The 22,575-nt window shown below is 39.7% G+C and overlaps 1 protein-coding gene across 4 annotated transcripts in view; it reads right to left on the bottom strand.

Moving 5' to 3' along the window:
* The window catches only part of RYK (receptor like tyrosine kinase), a 162,627-nt gene that overhangs the window by 122,435 nt on the left and 17,617 nt on the right, over positions 1 to 22,575 (bottom strand). The window contains exon 1 of one of the 4 annotated variants that reach the window (XM_064277293.1): positions 15,016 to 15,913. The exons of the other annotated variants lie outside the window; for them this stretch is intronic. Coding sequence (XP_064133363.1) covers positions 15,016 to 15,118 — 103 coding nt within the window. The 5' untranslated portion in view covers positions 15,119 to 15,913. Of the gene's footprint in view, positions 1 to 15,015; positions 15,914 to 22,575 lie in introns of those variants that run through there. 4 annotated transcript variants of the gene reach the window in all.

The raw sequence follows: 22,575 nt of genomic DNA, 5'->3' as shown, positions 1-22,575 counted from the left end.
TAGCTTGTTCTGTAAACCTTCATCTAAAGTACAATAAAAAGAAAAAAGAAATCAAAGGACATATTCATTGGGCAAATCTGCTCAAAAGACCTCTTTAAAGTGCTAAAAAACAAAGATGTCACTTCAAGTACTAAGGTGCACCTGACCCAAGCCACCATATTTTCAACAGTCTCATATGCATGTGGAAAGCTAGGCAATGAACAAGGAGGACCGAAGAAGAATTGATGCCTTTCAATCATGGTGTTGGCGAAGAATACTGAATAAACTATGGACTGCCAAAAGAATGACTAAATCTGTGTTGGAAGAAGCACAGCCACAATGCTCCTTAGAAGCAAAGATGGTGAGACTTCATGTCATGTACTTTGGATATGTTATCAGGAGGGACCAGTTCCTGGAGAAGGACATCATGCTTGGTAATGTAGAGTGTCAGCGAAAAAGGGGAAGACCCTCAATGAGATGGAGTGACACAGAGCTGCAACAATGGGCGCAAGGTTAACAATGACTGTGAGGATGGCACATGGCCAGTCAGCTTTTTGTTCTCTTATCCATAGGGGTCCCTTTGAGTCAGAATCGACTCAATGGCACCTAACAACAAACCACTGACAAGAGAAAACTGGGTTTCAGTGAAGCGTAAGAGATACAGAAGCACTATGAAAACTGTCAAAGGAGCCCTCAGAACAAAACTGGGTCTCCACAGGGGCCAGCAGAAAAGAAGATGAAGCAGGCCAAGTAGAGTGAGTGGAGAGTGGAGACAGGCTCTGCCGGAGGGCAGACGCGAACGATGGACAGCCAAACACTGAAGAAGTAACATTTTATCATTAAAATATATGTTTTTTTCTATTCTAACTTAGGATGAAAAACACTTCAGTTGTTCAATTACATTACCCATGTCTAAACTTCTCACTGCCAATTCTAGCAAAGTAAGAATATTACTCTCTTAGAAAAAATGACATGTTCATAATTTTATTTTTAAACAACTCAAATGCCAAGCTTAAAAACCAAAGTTATTAGTGCAAAACTATCAACATTCATCAAGAAAAATTCATTTTTCCCTAACAATCTTAAGTTCAAACTGAATTCAAGATCTGTATTCTACATGACCTGGCCTGTCTAGCTCAAGTTCAAATTTAATAGTTCAAGTATTTTTTTCCAAGTGATTTTAAAAGTTAACTATTGGTTTTCCAATGTCACAACACTGGTTGATTAGTGTCAAATCAGTAATTCATATCCCTTTAAAAACAGATACTTTCGTAGCACTTAACAAAATACATTTCAGGGAATTTTCACATTTGTCTTCCCCACTACCTTGCACATCTCATGTGCAGATCTGGAGTTTTAGCGTATTTGAAGCTACTCGAATTTTAGATGCATGAATGGATGGTTGTTGACAAAAATCAACTACATCAAAGATAGGTTTTTAAGGGAGATGGTATTTTAAAGAAAAAGTCAGGAATTCTTTAAGGCGACAACAACAAAAAACAGTGTCATGAAGACGGAATACAGAGTTCACAGTTCTGACTTCTCTTGGCTTTGCTACTAACTAGCCAATTCCTTCGCCAAATTCTCCAAGTCATCAATTTTCTCAACAAAAGACCAGATGACATTAGTGTCTCTCCTCAGCAGCAAAATTTATTATCCTTTTCAAGTATGAATTATTTTCCATTTGTAATTTTTTTTTTTTCATTAATGGAATGCATGCTGAATCATTGAATGTGTCTGAATTGCTGGAAGGTAATACGAATTTTGAATAATAATATGTAGGAACACATATGCCCCTCTGCACTATGGGAGTAGGATTATGTGCAATTAAGTGGGACACGTACATCCCTCTTGACTCCAGATGGTGGAATGAGAAACACAACTTCCAAATAACACACAGGATGTGGAAATATACTTACAAAGCTTATCTCACTGTAAAAAGCCAAAAGAGACAAAAGTTTTTGCACAATCACACCTCCAAGATGTACCACCACTCTGCAAAAACAGTAATTTGCAGCACATGCCGTTTCTTCAGTTCCAAACAATTAAACAGGTCCTCATCTAGCAGCAGCACACATTAAAAATGGGAAAGCTACCTCCCGAGAAAACTGAGAGGCAGAAACTATATGTGGGCGACCATATATTCCATTACTCATGAAAGGGCTATTCTATGATATCATCCATGGTTTCCAAATGTCAGCCAAAACTCTACTACTCTATGATGTAATTCATGGTTTCCAAATGCCTGTCAAAACTGAACTATACAACATGGTGCCTGTCTTAGGCTGGCTCTCTAGAGAAGCAAAACCAGTAAAGTGTATAAATATATATATATCGAGAGAGAGAGAGGTTTATATCAAGGCAACGGCTCACGTGGTTGTAGAGGCTGTAATGTGCCAAGTCTGTAGGTGAGGAAAGAGGCTTCTCCTGATTCACACAGCCACAGACGCAAACCCAAGATTGGCAGGCTGGAGGGCAGGGCTATTACTCACAGGCTGTGAAGATCAATGAATCCCAAGATTGGCAGGCAAGACCACAGGTAAACTGCTAGCTCACATACCAGGAACCAGAGGTCAGAGGAACAGGAGCCAGCTGCAGGATCCAGAATGAGCAAAAGTCCTGCCTGAACGTCTGCCCACACTTGATACATATCACACGAACAAGGAAACTCCCCTTCAACTGATAGGCTATTCACAGCAGATCCCATCATGGGGGTGATCACATATCAAATCTCAACAGGGAAGTAAGCATAACATTATACGACTGCAGAAACACTGAGTATCATGGCCCCGCCAAGTTGACACACAACCATCACAGCACCCTGGAAAGATACATCATGCTGTCCCTTTGCCGCAAAGACCTGACTAAGTAAAACGGATACAAATGTCACTCCTGGAATATGAAGGGATAAAGAGCCAATCAAACACCAAATCACAGAAGAAACTGAAGGAAAACAGAGAATGAGGAGAATATGGAGTGGAGGTCCCCTGCCAACCATGACACAGCATGGCAGTCTCGGGGCACAGCCACCAACAATATGGACAGGGAGTACGGGAAGGCAATTTCACAGCGCTCCAAACAGGAGACACAGCACCCAGTAACGAGAGAAATGTGCCTTTCCACCCCAACCCTTCTATCCCATATGCCACCCAGACCTTTTCCCAACGGGCCATGCTGTACCACCCAGCTACACAACTACCAGCCCACCACCAGCCAGGTCCACCCCACCCCCACCCATCAGCTCCTGACACATGATTTTTTTTTTCTTTTCCTTTTCTTTCTCCATCCCACCTAGCTCGGTATGCCACCTCTACCCCTTCCCATCAGGACTTGCCATACCACCATGGGTAGAAAGTTACCAGTCCACCACTACCCCAGGTCTCACCCACCCCCATCCGCTGGCTCCCACCACATAATTTTTTATTATGTTTCCCCTTTCCTCCTTTTCTCTCTCCCTCCCACCTAGACCCATATACCACCTCTACCCCTTCTCACCAGGCCATAGTACACCACTGTGGCTAGAGAGTCACCGGCCTACAGCCACCCCAGGTCCACCTCTCCCCAACCCACAAACTCCTGCCATGCCATTTTTTTTTTTGCCTTTCTTTCTGTTCTCCCTCCCACCGAGTCTCATACACCACCTCCCCCGTCCCACCCGCCCTAACCAAGCCACCACTGCTACAGTGTCCCCAGCTCAGGCTCACCACCACACCAGGCCTGCACTGCCCCTTCTCGCCCACCTCTTGACCACCTGCTGAATAGTGGAAAATGAGTCCATACCATTCCTCCTCTGAAACCCTCACATATCTGGCGAGGGGCTGTGAATGCTCCCACACCACGGGACCAACATCAGAAAGCTGACAGAACCCATCCAGTCTGCCCTCAGCTATCACACCAAACCAATGTACCACAAAGCAGGCCTGCCCTGTCTACTGCTGCCCTGCCGACCTGGACAAGGTAGTGAGAGCTATCATGCTCACAGACAAGCAAGCGGCAAAGCACGCCTGGCCCACCTGCTCGACACATCAAAACAAAGAAGTAGGATGAAATAAATGAACACTCAATAAAGAAAGAAAATAATATCTTAATTTCTTGGAGACTGCAGACAATATCAAATATATAAAAAAGCAAGACAAGATGGCACCAGAGTAAGGCCAAAAATAAAGAATCAGATGACCTTTTGGTAGAAAAAAAGGCAGTGGAACTACCTGATATGGAATTCAAATGACTAACATTTAGGGCTCTCCAAGATATTAGGAAAGAGATCAAGGATAACACAGACAAAACCAAGGAACAAATAGAGAAAATCATGGAAAGCAACAACAAAAACATAGCCAAAATCAAGGAAAACACAGACAAAGCAATAGGAGAATTCAGGAAAAGAATACAGGGACAAAAAGTCAAAATAAATAAAACGATTAGAAATCATGCAAAAACAGCAACTAGAAATCCAAAATAAACAACAAAATTTCAGAAATGGACAGCTCAATAGGTCTTAGGAGCAAATTTGAAACAAAGTAAGACAGAATTAATAAGATTGAAGACAAATCCATGGATGCTGATTTGAGGAAAAATCAGAGAAAACAATGAAGAAAACCTAAGAAATACGCAGGACACAATCAAGAGCGAAAATACATGTGATAGGAGTTCCAGAAATGGGGGAAAAAATGGAAAACACAGAGAAGACTGTTGAAGATTTGTGGGCAGAAAACTTCCCGAATATGATGGAAGATGAACAACTACTATCCAAGAAGCTCAACAAACCCAATATAAGACAGACCCCGAAAGAAAGTCACCAAGATATATCATAACCACATTTACCAAAAACACAAAGAAAGAATCCTGAGAGTAGCTCAAGTAAAATAAAAAGTCACTTACAAAGGGGAAACAATAATACTAAATTCTAATTTCTCAGCAGAAACTAATCAGGTAAGAAAGTAATGAGATAACGTATATAAAACCTTGAAAGAAAAAAAACTGCCAATCGAGAATAATACATCCTCTCTCTCAAATACATTTCTAGATAAACAGGAGTTAAGGGAATTCATAAAAACCAAACTTATCAAAAATATTAAAAGGAGTCCTTTGGTTAGAGAAACGACATCAGACAACAACCAGCCAAAATATTAAAAGGAGTCCTTTGGTTAGAGAAACGACGTCAGACAACAACCAGCCAGTCTAGGACACAGGACAGCATTAGACAGATACCAACCTAGATAAAGAGCTCTCAATAATAAAACAAAGCTAAAAGACTTAAAGTGGGAGACCAGAAATGTCAACCTGTAAATGACAACATCAAAACAATAAAAACGGGACTAAACGGTATACATACAGAACTTTCAAATGGGGAGGAAGTCAAGGTTACCCAGTAATGAAAGACTGGTTCAAATTTAGGAAGATAAGGGTAAATTTCAAGGTAACCACAAAGAAAATTAACAAACCTATTCATCAGAATTAAAAAAAAAAACAAAAGCATAAAGTCTCAGCATACACAAAATCTATAACAAGGAAAGAAAATTTAAACAAAAGGAACTCAGCACAGGAAAATAACAGGAACAAAGAAACCATCAGCACCAAAAAAAATATCACAACAAGATGTCAGCAATAAACACATACCTATCAATAATCACTCTGAATGTAAATGGCTTAAACGCCCCTGTAAAGAGAGAGACAGTGGTGAAATAAATAAGAAAACATGACCCACAAACATGCTGTCTACGAGAGATATAACTTAGACACAGAGATATAAATATACTAAAATCAAAGGATGGAAAAAAATATATCAAGGACAGTAACCAAAAAAGGGCAGGAATGATAACACTAATCCCAGACAAAATAGAATTTTAAGACAAAATCAACCATAAAAGACAATGAAAAACATTATATAATGATTAAAGGGACAATCCATCAAGAAGACATAAACTTAATAAATATCTATGCACCCAATGACAAGCCTCCAAAATACATAAAACAAGCTCTAACAGCACTGAAAAGACAAACGCACAGTTTCACAATAACAGGAGGAAACTTCAACATGCCACTCTTGGTAAAGGACCAGAATATCTAGAAAGAACTCAACGAAGTTACAGCTCTTAAGGCCAAAATCAACAAACTGGGCCTCACAGACATATACAGAACACTCCACCCAACACCAGCAAACTACACAGCCTTTTCCAAAGTACACTGAATGTTTCCAGAATAGACCACATTTTAGGCCACAAAACAACCCTCAATAAAACCCAAAATATCAAAAATAATACAAAGCATTCCCCTCTGATCACAATGCCATAAAAACAGAAGTCAATTAACAGGATGAGCAAGAAAAAAAAATCAGATACATGGAAATTAAATGATACACTGCTTAAAAACAACTGGTTAACAGAAGAAATCAAAGAGAGAATTAAATGAGAATGTAAACACATCATACCAAAACCTCTGGGACACAGCAAAGGCCCTGCTCAAAGGTCAGTGTATAGCAATAACTACACACATCCAAAAAGAACAGATGTATATTGTTTACTGAGAAGCTAGTTTGCTCTGTAAACCTTCATCTACAGTACAATAAAAAATAGTAAAATTTCAAAAAAAAAAAAAAAAAGGATGGGCCCAAATCAAAACATTAACCCTACAACTCAAACAAAAAGAAAGAGAACAGCAAAACAGCCCACCACAACCACCAGAAGAAAGTAAATAATAAAGATCAGAGTGGAAATAAATGAAATAGAGAATAGAAAAACAACAGAAAGAATGAACAAGACCAAAAGTTAGTTCTTCGAAAAGACCAATAAAATCGACAAACCATTGGCTAAATTGACAAAATAAAAACAGGAGAGGAAGCAAATAATCCAAATAAGAAATGAGACAGGGGACATTACAAAAATCCCAAATGAAAATAAACAGGATCATGACCAAATACTATAAAAAAGTACTCCAACAAATTTGAGAACTAGAAGAAATGGACGAATTTCTAGAAACACACAACCTACCTCAACTAACACAAGCTGAGACAGAAAATCTGAACAGATCCATAACAAGGGAAGAGATTGAAGGCGTAACTTGAAAAAAAAACCTCCCAACAACAACAAAAAAACCCTGGCCTGGATGGCTTAAATGGTGAATTTTACCAAACATTCAGAGACAGGCTCACACCAGTGCTACTCAAACTTTTCAGAGCATAGAAAAGAAATACTCCCAAATTCATTCTATGAAGCCAGCATAACCCTGATACCAAAGACAGGAAAAGACATCACGAAAAAAGAAAACTGCAGATCAGTATCTCTTATGACTATAGATGCAAAACTCCTCAACAAAATTCTAGCCAATAGAATTCAGCATCATATATAAAAACTAATACACCATGACCAAGTGGGATTCCTACCAGGTATGTAAGGATATCCAACATTAGAAAACCAATCAATGTAATCCATCACATAAATAGAACAAAAGAATCACATGATCATCTCAATCAATGCAGAAAAGGCATTTATAAAGTCCAACACCCATTCCTGACTAAAACTCTGAAAAAAAAAAAAAATTTTTTTTTTTTTGGGAATTGAATTGACTTAACAGCAACAGGTTCCATACTAAACCAACAGCCAACATCATTCTCAATGGAGAGAAGCTGAAAACACTACCCCTGAGAACAGGAACAAGACAAGGACACTCTTTATCATGACTCCTATTTAACACTGTGCTGGAAGTCCTAGCTAGAGCAATAAGGCAAGAAAAAGAAATAAAGGGCATCCAAATCGGAAAGGAAGAAGTCAAACTATCCCTGTTCACAGATGGCATGATCCTATAGATAGAGAACCTCAAAGATTCCACAAGAGAACTACTAGAACTAATAGAAAGATTCAGCAGACTAGCAGGATACAACATCAACACAGACAAATCAACTAGATTCCTAGACACCAATAAATAGAACTACAACAGGGAAATCAGGGAAGCAATATTAATCACTAACTAAATAATAGACAAGTGTTAACTTCGATGAAAGGAAAGACAACACACACTATAGAGGAAGTCATCACAATTTGACCAAAGCAAAGTTATAGAGGCTTCGTAGACACATCCAAACACCCTGAGGGGCTGAGGGCTGGGGACCATGGTGTCAGGGGACATCTAGGTCAATTGGCATAACATAGTTCACAGAGAGAATGTTCTACATCAATGTCTGGGGTCTTAAACGCTTGCAAGCAGCCACTTAAAATACATTTATGGTCCTATCACATTTGGAGCAAAGGAGAATGAAGAAAACCAAGCACAATAAAATAGCAGTCTAAAGGACTAATGGACCACATGAACCACAGCCTCCAGCAGCCTGAGCCCAGAACAACTAGATGGTGCCCAGCTACCGCCACCAACTGCTCTGACAAGGATCATAACAGCAGGTTCCAGACAGAGCAGGAGAAAAATGTAGAACAAAATTCAAATTCACAAAAAAAAAAAAAGACCAGACTTACTGGCTGACAGACTGGAGGAACCCCCAAGACTATGGCGCTTGGCCATCCTAACTCAGAACTAAGGCCACTCCCGAAGTCCACCGTCCAGCCAAAGATTAGACAGGATTATAAAATAAACGGAGCCCTAGTGGTGCAGTGGTTAAGAGCCTGGCTGCTAACCAAAAGGTCTGCAGTTAGAATCCACCAGCCACTCCTTGGAAGCCCTATGGAACAGTTCTACTCTGTCCTACAGGGTTGCTATGTGTCGGAATCAACTTAACAGCAATGCATTTTTGATAAAATAATAACACATGTGAGGAAAGTGCTTCTTAGTTCCAGTATAAGAGACCAAATGGGGAACACCTGCCCAAAAGCAAAGACAACAGTAAGGAATAGGAAACCTGGACAAAATGTCACAGGTAACGCAGGGTATAAAGGGAAAGGGGGAGAGTGCTGACACATTGTAGGGATCACAATCAATATCACAAAACAATCTGCATATAAATTTCTGAATGAGAAACTAAAAAAAAAAGACAAGTATAAAATTCAAAATAATCTAAGGTTCTGAGGACGGTCTGGTATATAAATCATTAATTAAATAAAAAAGCCAAAATCACTTAATAATTATTAAATCACTGGATACGCTGTATTTTAATTGATGCTAAAAGAAATAAAGATGACAATTTTCAAAATCTTTAGAATCTAAATAATTGTTTCTTTTCCTATTTGTTTCCTTTAAATATACTGTAAGAGCCCAGGCTGCTAACCAAAAGGTTGGCGGTTAAATCCACCAGCCACTCCTTGGAAATCCTATAGGGAGGTTCTACTCTGTCCTGTAGAGTCACTATGAGTTGGAATTGACACGACAGCAACAGGTTTGGTTTTCTAATAATTGCTGAAAATCTTGAAATAGAATTTTTTGTAAAAATGGAGCTCTTATTTCAAATTTTCTTAATTTATGGAAGCTAACAAACTGATATAGTCACAATGAAATAATGGTTTATTCATCAGAACCTAATGTAGCTACAGTGAGATTATACCAAAAAAATTACCTGCCAACCTAATATTTAACTACTTCATAAGGCAAGGAAACAAATGTTAGATGGCTAAAAGAGGCATTCTTTCTTCATAATTAAAAAAGAAAAAGCATATAAATCTTTAATTCTCATACCTGTTCAAACAATAACCTTGTTGATTAAGATTTTTCATGTAATTCTCTGCCACATTCAGCATTTTCCTCTTATATTTCTCCTGCAACCTTAAGTGTCTTGTTACAACTGGGTTGATCATGTTTACACACATACACACAAAGTATAAGGCTCAGAGAGAGCTTTTAAGGGAAAAGAAGATACACACGATCAACAACAGAAGACAATATAAATATATCCTCACTCTCCACCTCCTCGGCTATCTCCTCATCTACTACATAAGACTAGCCTTCTCTAAGCAAAGGCAGGTGGGTCCACCTTTTTGGTCCCTGAGGTGCTTAGGGGTCAACGTCAAGAAGAGGTGGAAGGGAATGTCCTGAACCTCCCAAGAAAAAGCCAGGCAACAACAGCAGTCACTGAGCACCTTTCCTAATTTCCTGCTTTAGGAAGAAAACATGGTATATGTCCAATATCAAAGCAGCCAGTGAAAAACAATCCAGTGGAGTGGCTATTAATTACTACTGTCTTCATGGGCTAGGCTACAGGTTGCAAAGATCCACTTACTAAGTCTTCCCTCCTTCATCCTCCAAAGATTTCTGTTTGACCACCTAATTTTCATTGTAATTCTTTGATCCCTGAACACGGAAACCCAAAGCTATCCATCACAAAGCCATGCTCAGGTCTGCCTTGCTAGCACCTGGGATATCATCTTCAGGAAAATCTGTGTGGAATAAAGGGGAGGTATGGTCAATTCTGATTTCAAATGGATATCTGCTTCACTGTCACATTCCCCATCTGATCTATACTATAGTACATGGATAAGGAATTACAAAGTGAACTAGACACTAAAATATAGAATCCACGAACAAGAATTCATGTCCAATGAATATATATCACATAAAATAAATTCAAAGAAGAATTCCCCCAAAGACGTGATTTGTAACCACAACTGCAAAGATGTTAAAGGTGCTTCCCAAATCCTATCCAAGGATAAAAACTAACAGAAACAAAACCCATCATCTCTAGTGCTACAACATAAAATACGAAGCGTGCTCTGCCGCAGTGCCAGAATGTTCCAGCATTTGGTAAAAAGACACTCTGGAAAATAACTTGTCATTGGTTCCTGTCCTGTCTAAAGAAGCAAATTATCTGACCAGGTCAAGTATTTTGTAGGTACAGCCCTATGGTAGAGATGGCATAATTTACTCACAGTTTGACATCATCATCCCTTAATATTATTCGACTTCTTTATATCAACACAGTATTCATTTACTAATAAGTATAATATATTTTGCTGGCCTTCCTGGTAGGTTTCCTAAGCAGAAGCCAGTCGCTCAACCTAATTCTTCCAGTATGCTCGAGCGTCTGATAAACACGTTAGCTTCTTGTAAGTCTGGTTTGCATAAGTCAAGTTCTCAAAACTGCAACAATGACTGCTCCTAGCAGAAGTACACTTTCTTCCTCAGTCAGCCTTAGAGGCCAGTACTAACTTAGAATTAGCTGTTATGTCCTGGGACTCAAAGCACGAGAACTCACAAACATCATCTCTCCTTGCCAGCAACAGGATCATTGCAAAGCACCTACTTTAAGTCCAGTTTCAAAACTATCTGAATTCTTTGCGCAGGCAATTCACTTAGCTCTCTGTTAGAAGTTCGTTCCCTGATGGCTGTTGTTTTTGTTAGGTGTCATGGAGTCGAATCCAACTCATGGTGGCCCCATGTGACAGGCAGAACTGCCCCACAGGGTTTTCTTGGTTGCAATCTTTACGGAAGCAGATTGCCAGGTCATTCTCTTACGCCACCGGGTGGGTTCAAATCACCAACCTTTTAGCTAGCAATCAAGAGCGTGACTGTTTGCACCACTTTATTTTATTCACCAAAATATATCCTAAGCCCTAAAATAAGGCCTGGTATTCAGGCAGTCCCCATTCTACAGATGAGTTCTGTCCCTAAATCTGTCTTTAAGTCAAATTTGTATATAAGTCAGAACAGCTAAGTATAGTTCATATTTAACATCAGTTAGTCAAATGTTTGTCTTGTTGTTGTTAGGTGCTGTCAGGTTGACTTCAACTCATAGGACTGCCCCATAGGGTTTCCAAGGAGCGGCTGGTGGATCTGAACTGCTGAACCTTTGGTCAGTGGTGGCGTTCCCAACCACTACATCACCAGGGCTTACTCTACAGCATATAGTGTACTTTTCTATGCATAAAAAACATTAAAGAAACACTTCCAGATACACTAAAACATCTTTAGCAAAGTAGCGCCTGTTTGTTATTACGAACCATTGTATGTACCTTGAATTTTTAATATAATAGGCTTTACAGGGGGGATGGTTCATAACTACAGGTTGTACGTAAGTCAAACATTTGTAACCTGGGGACTGCCTGTACACGCAGTAAGTAATTGCTCAATGAGTGAGTGTATGAGTAATTATTGCTACTGAAGGCAATGAATCAACCAGATAGTATCTAAATGATCTCCCTAATATCCTGTGATTACAGTTTTTATCAAAAACTCACATTCGCTTATATGCAAATCATCACCTTGACTAAAGTAACTTGTTTTGAGAATTATGTACCATCCATGTTCATGTAAATTACAGCATCCCTGGTGGCATAATGGTTAAGAGCTTGGCTGCTAACCAAAAGGTTGGCAGTTCAAGTCCACCAGCCACTCCTTGGAAACGCTATGGAGCAGTTCTACTCTGTCCCATAGGGTTGCTATGAGTCGAAATCGACTCGATGGCAATGTGTTTTGTTTTGTTTTTTAACAGACGGTAACAGCAATTCTGTTGTACATTAAAAAATGTTTCATCTTACATATGAGGAACCAACACCAAGATACATTAATTACTTGCCTATCCACATACAGCTAAGGGGTATGCAATTAAAATTCAAATACACAGGATCCAACCCTAAACCTCTGCCACACCTCCACTGCATACCCACACGGGTACATATGTGCATGCACACACACACAAACCTTATTTTCTTCTTTAAATTAGACTAAGGTTTCTCCTTTAACAAATAACGTAGAGAGGGAAGATGTAAACTATCAAAAATACATTGCTCAGTCATTTCCACTTCTGGACAAGATGGAACAACAGGGACCAAATGAACCCTCTCATCTGAAAGAACCAAAGAACAGACAAAAATATATGAAACAACTGTTATTACGACACTAAACATCAGGCAAATAACAACAGTGAACCCCAAGAGATGGAAAACTAACCAGGTGAGCTTAATGATTGTGGCACAGGGAGGGGAGTAGAAGAGACAAAGTGGAGAGTCCAGGAATATAAAGGCAGCTAGAGTACACAGGAGAAAGTATTAGAGAGGGGAGAGCTGCACAAGTTTCTGAGATCTGCAGAGGGTTTCCCTTGAATATTCAGCTGACTACTGATTTTTTTTTACTGATCAGAGTATGCGTATAAGGAAACTCCACAAGGCCAGAGGAAGAACCACCTATCTAAAAGGGTAAGAGGTAACAGTGCCCAGCACTCCTATAGGGTCCAGAATATCACCTGTTCCCATCAGCCAGACTGGAAAACCTCATGATTCATGGATGAAAGTAGTAGGAAATAATTATCCCTACCTTAAGCACTGCTCTTGTCCCAACAAATCTTAAAAGCAAAACTTGAAAGTATCAAACTATTTCCAAGTAATTTAACTGCATCCCAGAACAAAACCCAAGAGTATTTATAGGAATGCCAAAATATCCAGCACCCAACAAGGTAAAATTCCCAATGCCTGGCATCCAGTCAAAAATTACCAAGCATGCAAAGAAATAAGAAAATACAACACATATACATACGTACGAGGAGATAAATCTATTGTAACTAACCCAGAACACAGATGTTAGAATTAGCAGACAAGGACATTAAAACAATTATTAGAATTGTTTTCTGTATGTTGAAAATGGAAATGAGAATGACCCAAATCAAATTTCCAGAGAGTGAAAACTACAATGTGTGAAATAAAAAATACACTGGATGGAATTAACAGCAGACCGCATTTAGGAAGTAAGATTAGAAGTTGTATTTTCCAACTTTCAATTAATGGAAAATGGCTTTTGCCAGAATCTTTCTTGAATACTTCCCATCTTTCCACTGCAGTGGACCAACAATCCATTGAGAGAATGCTATGTGCCAAGCCCTGAACTGGTCTCAGTGCAGTAAGGGAAAGACAGAATGTGATATGTACGGTGACACAGATTTGCTTACACAAAGTATGGAGCTATGGAAGCCAAGATGGGAGGCATCTTTTTCACGGCAGAGAGGTGAGCACAGTGGGACAGAGATACTGACTTGGGAAAATTAGGCAACTTGAAAGAAAATAAGCTATCAGAAATTTATTTAAACTTCTATTCATAAATAGAAGTTCAATCTAATTTCTCTTTTTCATAATAACCTAGTAGGCAATGAGAACGATGACCCCAGTAAGGCACAAGATAGTGAATCCAAAAAAGAATAGAGAGGTATGTTTCATTCAGTATTCATTTATTCAACTTTTATTGAACACCTACTACATGACAGGCACTGTTTTAGGTACTGAAGACATTAAAATGGAAAAAACGAAGTCTCTAAAAAGAACTAACCTTCCTATATGGAAAGACAAGACAAATAACCCAGAGGTATCAGATGCTATAACGAAAATAAAACAAGGTGATGGACTAGAGAGGCATTGGGAGTCAGAAACACGGAGGGAAGGCTCTCTGAGGAAGTGACATTTAAGTTGAGATCTAGAAGACATGACTGCTCCAGCCACGTGAAAATCTCAGAAAAGCACGCTAGGTGAAGCAATCATCTAAAAAGCAAATCCTAGGGTGAGAAAGAATTACAATGGCTGTAACAATGGGCTCAAGCATTACAACGATTGTGAGGATGGCGCAGGACTGGGCAGTGTTTCATTCTATTGTACATAGGGTTGCTATCTAAGTCAGAACCGACTCCAGGGCACCTAAACAGCAACAAGGTGAGAAAGAGCTTGGCACCAGAGGAATGAAATAGGTGGTATGGCAGGTGACAGGGATAAGAGAGGATCCAGATGGCAGGCAAAAGTCTCTACATACACATTTATTTAAAAACCTGGAAAATCTGAACAGCCTAGGCATTTGTTATTTATGAATTATTGTTCATTTCTTAGGTTTGATAATGATTATCTTAAGTTTTTTAAGAGCCCCTATCTTTTAGACACATCTGTTGTTAAGTACCATGGAGTTCTGACTCATAGCAACCCTAGGTTTAACAGGATGAAACACTGCCCAGTCCTTTGCCATCGTTACAATTGTTGCTACTTTTGAGCCCACTGTTGCAGGCACTGTGTCACTCCACCTTGTTGAGGGTCTTCCTCTCTTTCACTGACCCTCTAGTTTACCAAACGTGATGTCCTTCTCCAGGGACTGGTCACTCCCGATAACAAGTCCAAAGTATGTGAAACGAAATCTCACCATCCTCACTTCTGAAGAGCATTCTGGCTGTACTTCTTCCAAGACAGACCTGTTCATTCCTCTGGCAGTCCATGATATATTTAATATTCTTCACCAACATCATAATTCAAAGACATCAATTCTTCAGTCTTCCTTATTCATTGTCCAGCTTTTGCATGCATATGAGGGGACTGAAAATACCATGGCTTGGGTTAGACACTGAAATACTATGATGTCTGGGTTTGCTTCAAAATAATCAGAGTGGAAGGGGTAAGCGTATGCAGGTGTTTAAATGAAACAAGGATTGGCCGTGAACTGACAATTGCTGAAGTTGGATGGTGGGTAAATATGGTGGTCCATTAGATGATTCTGTCTAATGTTTGAAATTTTATACAATAAATATGTTTTTAAAAGCATACTTGTTTAAGATATTGAGGGAAGGGTATTTAGAAATATAAATGCCCCCTTCATGGGATTTTTCAACTCTTCTGTATGATACTGTGGTAAATACATGACAACATGCATTTTTTAAAACCAATATAACTTCACAGCACAAGGCGAACTTTAATGTACGCAATTTTTTTCCCAAATAATTCAGGGAATCCCAAGATACAACACAGAATGTGATAAATAACCCCCTTCCAGAATCATCTTATCTAGAATTCTGATGCACTCCTAAGATTTCATCAGGGGTCCCTGCAAGGCCACAAAAGTCTAAGAGCCCTGACACAGTATGCAAAACCTAGGATGTATGAGTATCCATGCCTCAGTCTAAGGAAATGGCCTAAGGCTTTCATAAAAAAAAGGCTGAGAACCACTGACATTTCTTCTTGCCAGAAACTTCCTCGCTGAAAACTGAATTGCTACTGTTCTTAGCCTAATGGCAATATTTCACTGCCATTATATGGCTTTCCTGAAAAGGACATCATCACAAGCAAATAATAAACACCACTAGAGAATTTTACAACTCCGAAAACTATGACAGGCACCAAAAAAAAAAAAAAAAAAGGAAAGGTGGCAAATTATGTCTAGGTCCCTTTTACAGTATCGCCTTTTTACAATACTAGATTTCCATTAATCTAAAGTGAACCATTGTTTTATGCGCCACTAAGAAAGAAAAAAAAAAGCTGTCAATTAACTGATGGCTCACCATTGATTTTAAGATGATTCAATTTCAGAGATGTTCAAATGCAGAAAAACCGTACGCCTTATAAACAATGAAACGTGACACTCGTAAGTTCATTTAGCTGGGCTGCATCTCAGAACTACTACACAAATTGCTCAAGATAGGTGTAGGAACCTGTGTTTTTGTTTAAATTCTTCAGATGATTCTGGTTAAATAAAGATTAAGTAAACTGCTAAGAGAAAGCATGGGCTTTGGAGCCACAGAGCTCCACACACTGTGACCCCCAGCAAATTCTGTCATTTCCCAGAGCCTGTTTTTTTCTGTAAAAATAGTCAATGCCTCCTACTTCCTATGGTTGATAAAATAAAAGACAGCACATGTGAACTACATGGCTTATAACAAGAGGTGTTAGTCCTCCTTCTTTTCCCTAAACTACAGGTGACCTATAACTAGAGATCTGTGTGCTGTCTATTCTAACTTAAATTTTATGTAAGAACAAGAATAGAACCTGTGAAATTATTCTTCAGAAACAGTCCAGCACTGTCATTTGCTAGCACAGTAAAAACAATCATTCAATAAACATTTATTATTTAATTCAGCAATATACACACATTACCAGATTTCCTGTCCCCTCCTGCCTTCTCGTCCCTGTGCTTGAGCTGGTGTGCACATTTAGTCTTGTTTTGCTTTATGGGTCTGTCTAATCTTTGGCTGAAGGGCGAACTTTAGGAGTGACTTCAGTACTGAGCTAAAACAGTGGCCAGGGGCCATACTCTCGGGTTTCTTCAGTCTGTCAGATCAGTAAGTCTGGTCTTTTTTTGTGACTCTGAATTTTGTTCTACATTTTTCTCCAGTTCTGTCTGGGACCTTCTATCGTGATTCCTGTCAGAGCAGTTGGTGACGGTAGCCAGGCATCATCTAGTTGTGCTGGACTCAGCCTGGTGGAGGCTGTGACAGTTGTGGTCCACTACACATGTGTTTTGACACATAACATTTTAAAGGATCCTACACAAATGAAAACTTTTAATAAAATGTAACATTCTGATCAGATGATAACATACCTGAGTTACATCAACAAAAGTAACATCCAAAAAAGCATACATTTAAATCAGAGCAGCCAATAGCTCTGTTTCATGTCCAAGTTTTTTGTTCATTTTAGTATAGCTGGCAGTTTTTTTTTTCAGAACACTAGGATAACTGCATCAAAATCCCAAAATAATGGTGTGGGACTGCTTAACCTAGGGTGCTCAAATAAATATCCATGTTATAACTGTTTCTAAAGCTACTCCTAAAACCCAAACATCATTTTAGGCAGCACCTTCGGAACTGATTAGTCAACGCAGGATGTGACTCACAGGGGACAGGTTTAGCCATAATTGGATAGAGTTCTGCCACATGTGCAGCATGAAGGTAAAAACTCAAACCCACAATTGTGCAATGCCTCAGCCTTGCTCTCCCAATGAGGAACACATGGATGTAAATTCAAGCTGCGGCAATACCACCAACCCCACCGGAAACTCCTAGAGTAAGGGTTTGATGCTGAATGCTAACACTGCCTCCACCAGTACCTTACCCCCTCAGGAACTGGCCACTGTGGCAGGTTGTGCTAGTTAGAGAGGGCACCCTCTCCACCCTCACCACCAAGCACTTGCTCTGAGATTTAAGAAGAAAGAGAACTGCTGCTGGGAGGGGAGGAAAACACAGCTCATCTCATTTTCCTTTTTTTCAACATCTTCTCCCAAAAAGAAAGGCTCCTTCGGTTCAGCTGCCCAAATATGAGACCCTGAATTCTTCTGTGATTCCTCCCTTTTCTTTAACCCTCAAGCCTAAGTCTTCTCCAAACTACCTACAAATTCCTCACAAAACCATCTCACCCCTAACTACCCTAGTTGATCCCTCTGTAGCCTGACTCTCTATCCCATTTTTCAAACCCATCTTTTTAGTCTCCAAGCCACCCCTTCCAGTGGAGCAAGTTATCTTTTCTATAACCCCTCCTGTCCTAAAATTTTCAACAGCTCTTCATTATCTATAAAATAAAATTTGAATTCCTAATCCAACCTCAATCTACCTCCCCCACTTTACATTCTGTCACTCTCTGGATTTGCCAAATTTTCTCATCTCAGTCACATTTTTTTTTTTTCTTTTCAGCCACATTAGACTTTTCCTACTCCCTGATTTCACACACATCTGCGTCTATACTTTTATGCCTTTGTGCACCCTATTTTCTCTGCCTTGATAAACTTCTCTTTTTTTCTGTCTTTCAAACTCATCCTCCAAGAAGAGGCTCAAGGGAGGCAGAGCCAAGATGGCAGAGTAATCAAATCCTTCCGGTGATCCCTCATACAACAAAGACCCCAAAAAACATGTAAAACGATTATATATATGACAAGCCAGGAGCCTTGAACATCAAAAGCAAAGTTAGGGAATCAGATTAGTGGCCATGAGCCTCCAGACCTGACTGCGAGGGAACCCTCAGGCACAATTCCCTGGAACAACCACAGCAGGGCTGGTGATAGCATTCAGGACGCAGTTTCCTCTCAGGAAGACGGCAAGCTGCACAGTCTACTCACACCTCCAGAAACAGAGAAGAACAGCCCTTTTGGCAAAAGCTAACTACTTGCGTTTATTTTACTGTACCCCCAGTCCCCAAGCTGCCATCAGTGGCTGTTGATTTCCCAGGGCCTGAGATAGGTCCTGCTGTGTGCCCTGAGCCATTCTCCTAGCCTTGGCGAAGGAATAAATTAACAATTCAGGGAAAAGATAATCTGCCGGCTCCACTAAGCTGGGGAGCTCAGGACAGAAGTAGCTCCTCTCAAGGCACAAATGGCCAACAGACTTTGAATACCTTTCACCCCTACATAGACCTGTAAGGGCCCTTTTCAGGAAAATAGGCCCTTGCTGGCAGACTGCAATGGTGTATGTGGTTGAGATCTGAATCCTACTGTTTCACCTGTGCGGTGGAAAGGTGGGTTTTTGATATTTGACACTGCTTTGCCTATAAAACATGGTCCTCACCTACCCACATCAGGGACCTGAGGACTGGTGGCTCCACCCACGTCACTTAGCCACCTGTGACAGGGGTCCAAAGATAAGTGGTACCTCCCAGTGCTTAAAATCAAAAGCATTCAGTGCCCATGGTCCAGCTGCAGAACCCACCCACCTGTGCACTCTAGGAAACAGGGAAGTGCTTTCCTCACACACTTGGGGGACACCTGTCAGCCCCCTGCCTTGATCAGAGCTTGACCCCTACTGCAACCAGATACCTGTGCCGATACCAATCACCCCTACCACTCTAAGACTGTAGGACAGAGCCTATACCACATACTTGATGACCAACTACCTGGACACCTGAGCTGAATCCATACTAGAAAAGTGAATGGACTCCTAGGCTCGTATGTCTGGTAATAGCTCTAGCCATCTGGTGACAAAACATTAGAGCTTCAAAGACAAAAATAATCAAGCTAGCTCACTCAAGCAGCCTATTTGGGCATATCAAAACAAAACAAAGCAAGAAGCCAGAATACCGTAGGCAAACATAAAATAAATAGATACGATAACTTATAGATGGCATGGAGACAACAGTCAATATCAAATACATAAAGAAGCAGACCACAATCACTTTGACAAGCTCTCAAAACAAAGATTCAAGGAATCTTCCATATGAAGATGTCTTCCTGGAACTACCAGATGTAGAATACAAAAGATTAATATACAGAACTCCGTTGCTATTCATAAGATTTTCACTGGCTAATGCTTTTCAGAAGTAGACTGCCAGGCCCTGCTTCCCAGTCTGTCTTAGTCTGGAAGCGCAGCTGAAACTTGTCCTCCATGGGTGACCTTGCTGGTATCTGAATACCGGTGGCATAGCTTCCGGCACCACAGCAACACACAAGCCCCCACAGTACGAAAAACTCACAGACACGTGGCGGGGACAGTTGTTCGGACAGACCAAGGGGATACTGATTGGTTTAAAGTCAGGAAAGGAGTGCGTCAGGGTTGTATTCTTTCACCATACCTATTCAATCTGTATGCTGAGCAAACAATACGAGAAGCTGGACTATATGAAGAAGAACGGGGCATCAGGATTGGAGGAAGACTCATTAACAGCCTGCGTTATGCAGATGACACAACCTGGCTTGCTGAAAGTGAAGAAGACTTGAAGCACCTACTAATGAAGATCAAAGACCACAGCCTTCAGTATGGATTGCACCTCAACATAAAGAAAACAAAAATCCTCACAACTGGACGAATGAGCAAAAAAAGCAACATCATGATAAACAGTGAAAAGATTGAAGTTGTCAAGGATTTCATTTTACTTGGATCCACAATCAACAGCCATGGAAGCAGCAAACAAGAAATCAAAGGACGCACTGCATTGGGCAAATCTGCTGCAAAGGACCTCTTTAAAGTGTTGAAAAGCAAACATGTTACCTTGAAGACTAAGATGCGCCTGACCTAAGCCATGGTATTTTCAATCACATCATATGCATGTGAAAGCTGGACAATGAATAAGGAAGACCAAAGAAGAACTGACGCCTTCGAATTGTGGTGTTGGCGAAGAATATTGAATATACCATAGACTGCCAAAAGAATGAACAAATCTGTCTTAGAAGAAGTACAGCCAGAATACTCCTTAGAGGCAAGGATGGCGAGACTGCATCTTACGTACTTTGCACTTGTTGTCAGGAGGGATCAGTACCCAGAGAAGGACATCGTGGTTGGCAGAGTACAGGGTCAGCGGAAAAGAGGAAGACCCTCAACAAGGTGGATTGACACAGTGGCTGCGACAACAAGCTCAAGCATAATAACGATTGTAAGAATGGCACAGGACCAGGCAGTGTTTTGTTCTGTTGTGCATAGGGTCGCTATGAGTCAAAACTGACTCGACGGCACCTAGCGACAACAACGATATACAGAACTCTTCAAGAGATCAGGAAGGAGATCAGGCAAAATGCAAACAAGCCAAGTAACAAAAGGCAGTTGAAGAAATTAAAAAGGTTATTCAAGAACATAATGAAAAATGTAATAGGCTGCAAGAATCCATACAAAGACAGCAATCTGAAATTCAGATTAACAATAAAATTGCAGAATTAGACAACAGAAAAGAAAGAGGAGCAGAATTGAGAAAGTAGAAGTCAGAATAGTGAGAATGAAGACAAAACACTTGGCAACAATATATTCAAAGAAATATCAGATAAAAGAATTTTAAAAAATGAAGAAACCTTATGAATCACATGGGACTCTATCAAGAGAAATAACCCACAAGTGATTAGAGTACCAGAACAAGGAGGGATAACCGAAAATACAAAAAAGTATTGAAGATTTCTTGGGAGGAAACTCCCCTGATATCATGAAAGATGAGAAGATGTCTATCCAAGATGCTCACTGAAACCCACATAAGGTAGATCTCAAAAGAGAGTCACCAAGACATATTATAATCAAACTTGCCAAAACCAAAGATAAAGACAGGATTTTAAGAATGACTAGGGATAAACAAAAAGTCACCTACAAAGGAGAGTCAGTAAGAATAAGCTCAGATTACTCGGCAGAAACCATGCAGGCAAGAAGGCAATGGGATGACTTATATAAAGCCTGGAAGGAAAAAAATTCCTACCCAATAATCATATATCCAGTAAAACTGTCTCTCAAATATGAAGGTGAAATTAGGACATTTCCAGATAAACTGAAGTTTAGGGAATTTGTAAAAACCAAACCAAAACTACAAGAACTACTAAAAGGTGATCTCTGGTTAGAAAATCAATAATATCAGACAACAACCAAAGGCTGGAACACAGGACAGAGCAATCAGATATTAACCCAAAAAAAAAAAAAAAATTTTTTTTTTACCCAGATAGGGAAATCACAAAAATAAATCAAGATTTAAAAAACGCTCAAAATAGGGAAAGTGATGTCATTATGTAAAAGATGACAACACTAAAACAACAAAGAGGAACTAAAAAAACGTAGCCATACATCTTTCATATAGAGAGGAAGTTAAGGCAATATAAAGAAATCAAAGTTATGTTTAAACTTAGAAAAATAGAGGTAAATATTAAGGTAACCACAAAGGAGACTAACAATCCTATGCATCAAAATAAAATACAAGGGAAACATAAAGACTCAGCAAAAACAAAGTCAACAACAACGAATAAGTGGAAAAGACGATACATCAACTACTCAGCGCAAAAAATTAAGTGAGAAAAAGAAACTGTCAACAACACACAAAAAAGACATCGAAATGACAGCACTAAACTTCTACCAATCCATAATTACGCTGAATGTAAATGGACTAAATGCACCAATAAAGAGACAGAGAGTGGTGCAATGGATAAAAAAACAAGATCCGTCTATATGCTGCCTAAAGGAGACACACCTTAGATTTAAACACACAAATAAGCTGAAACTCAAAGCATGGAAAAAAATATATCAAGCAAACAACAATCAAAAAAAAGCAG

Source organism: Loxodonta africana, chromosome 26 (assembly GCF_030014295.1).
Source record: "Loxodonta africana isolate mLoxAfr1 chromosome 26, mLoxAfr1.hap2, whole genome shotgun sequence".
Classification (NCBI taxonomy): domain Eukaryota; kingdom Metazoa; phylum Chordata; class Mammalia; order Proboscidea; family Elephantidae; genus Loxodonta; species Loxodonta africana.
This window is presented reverse-complemented; position numbering and strand designations above follow the sequence as displayed.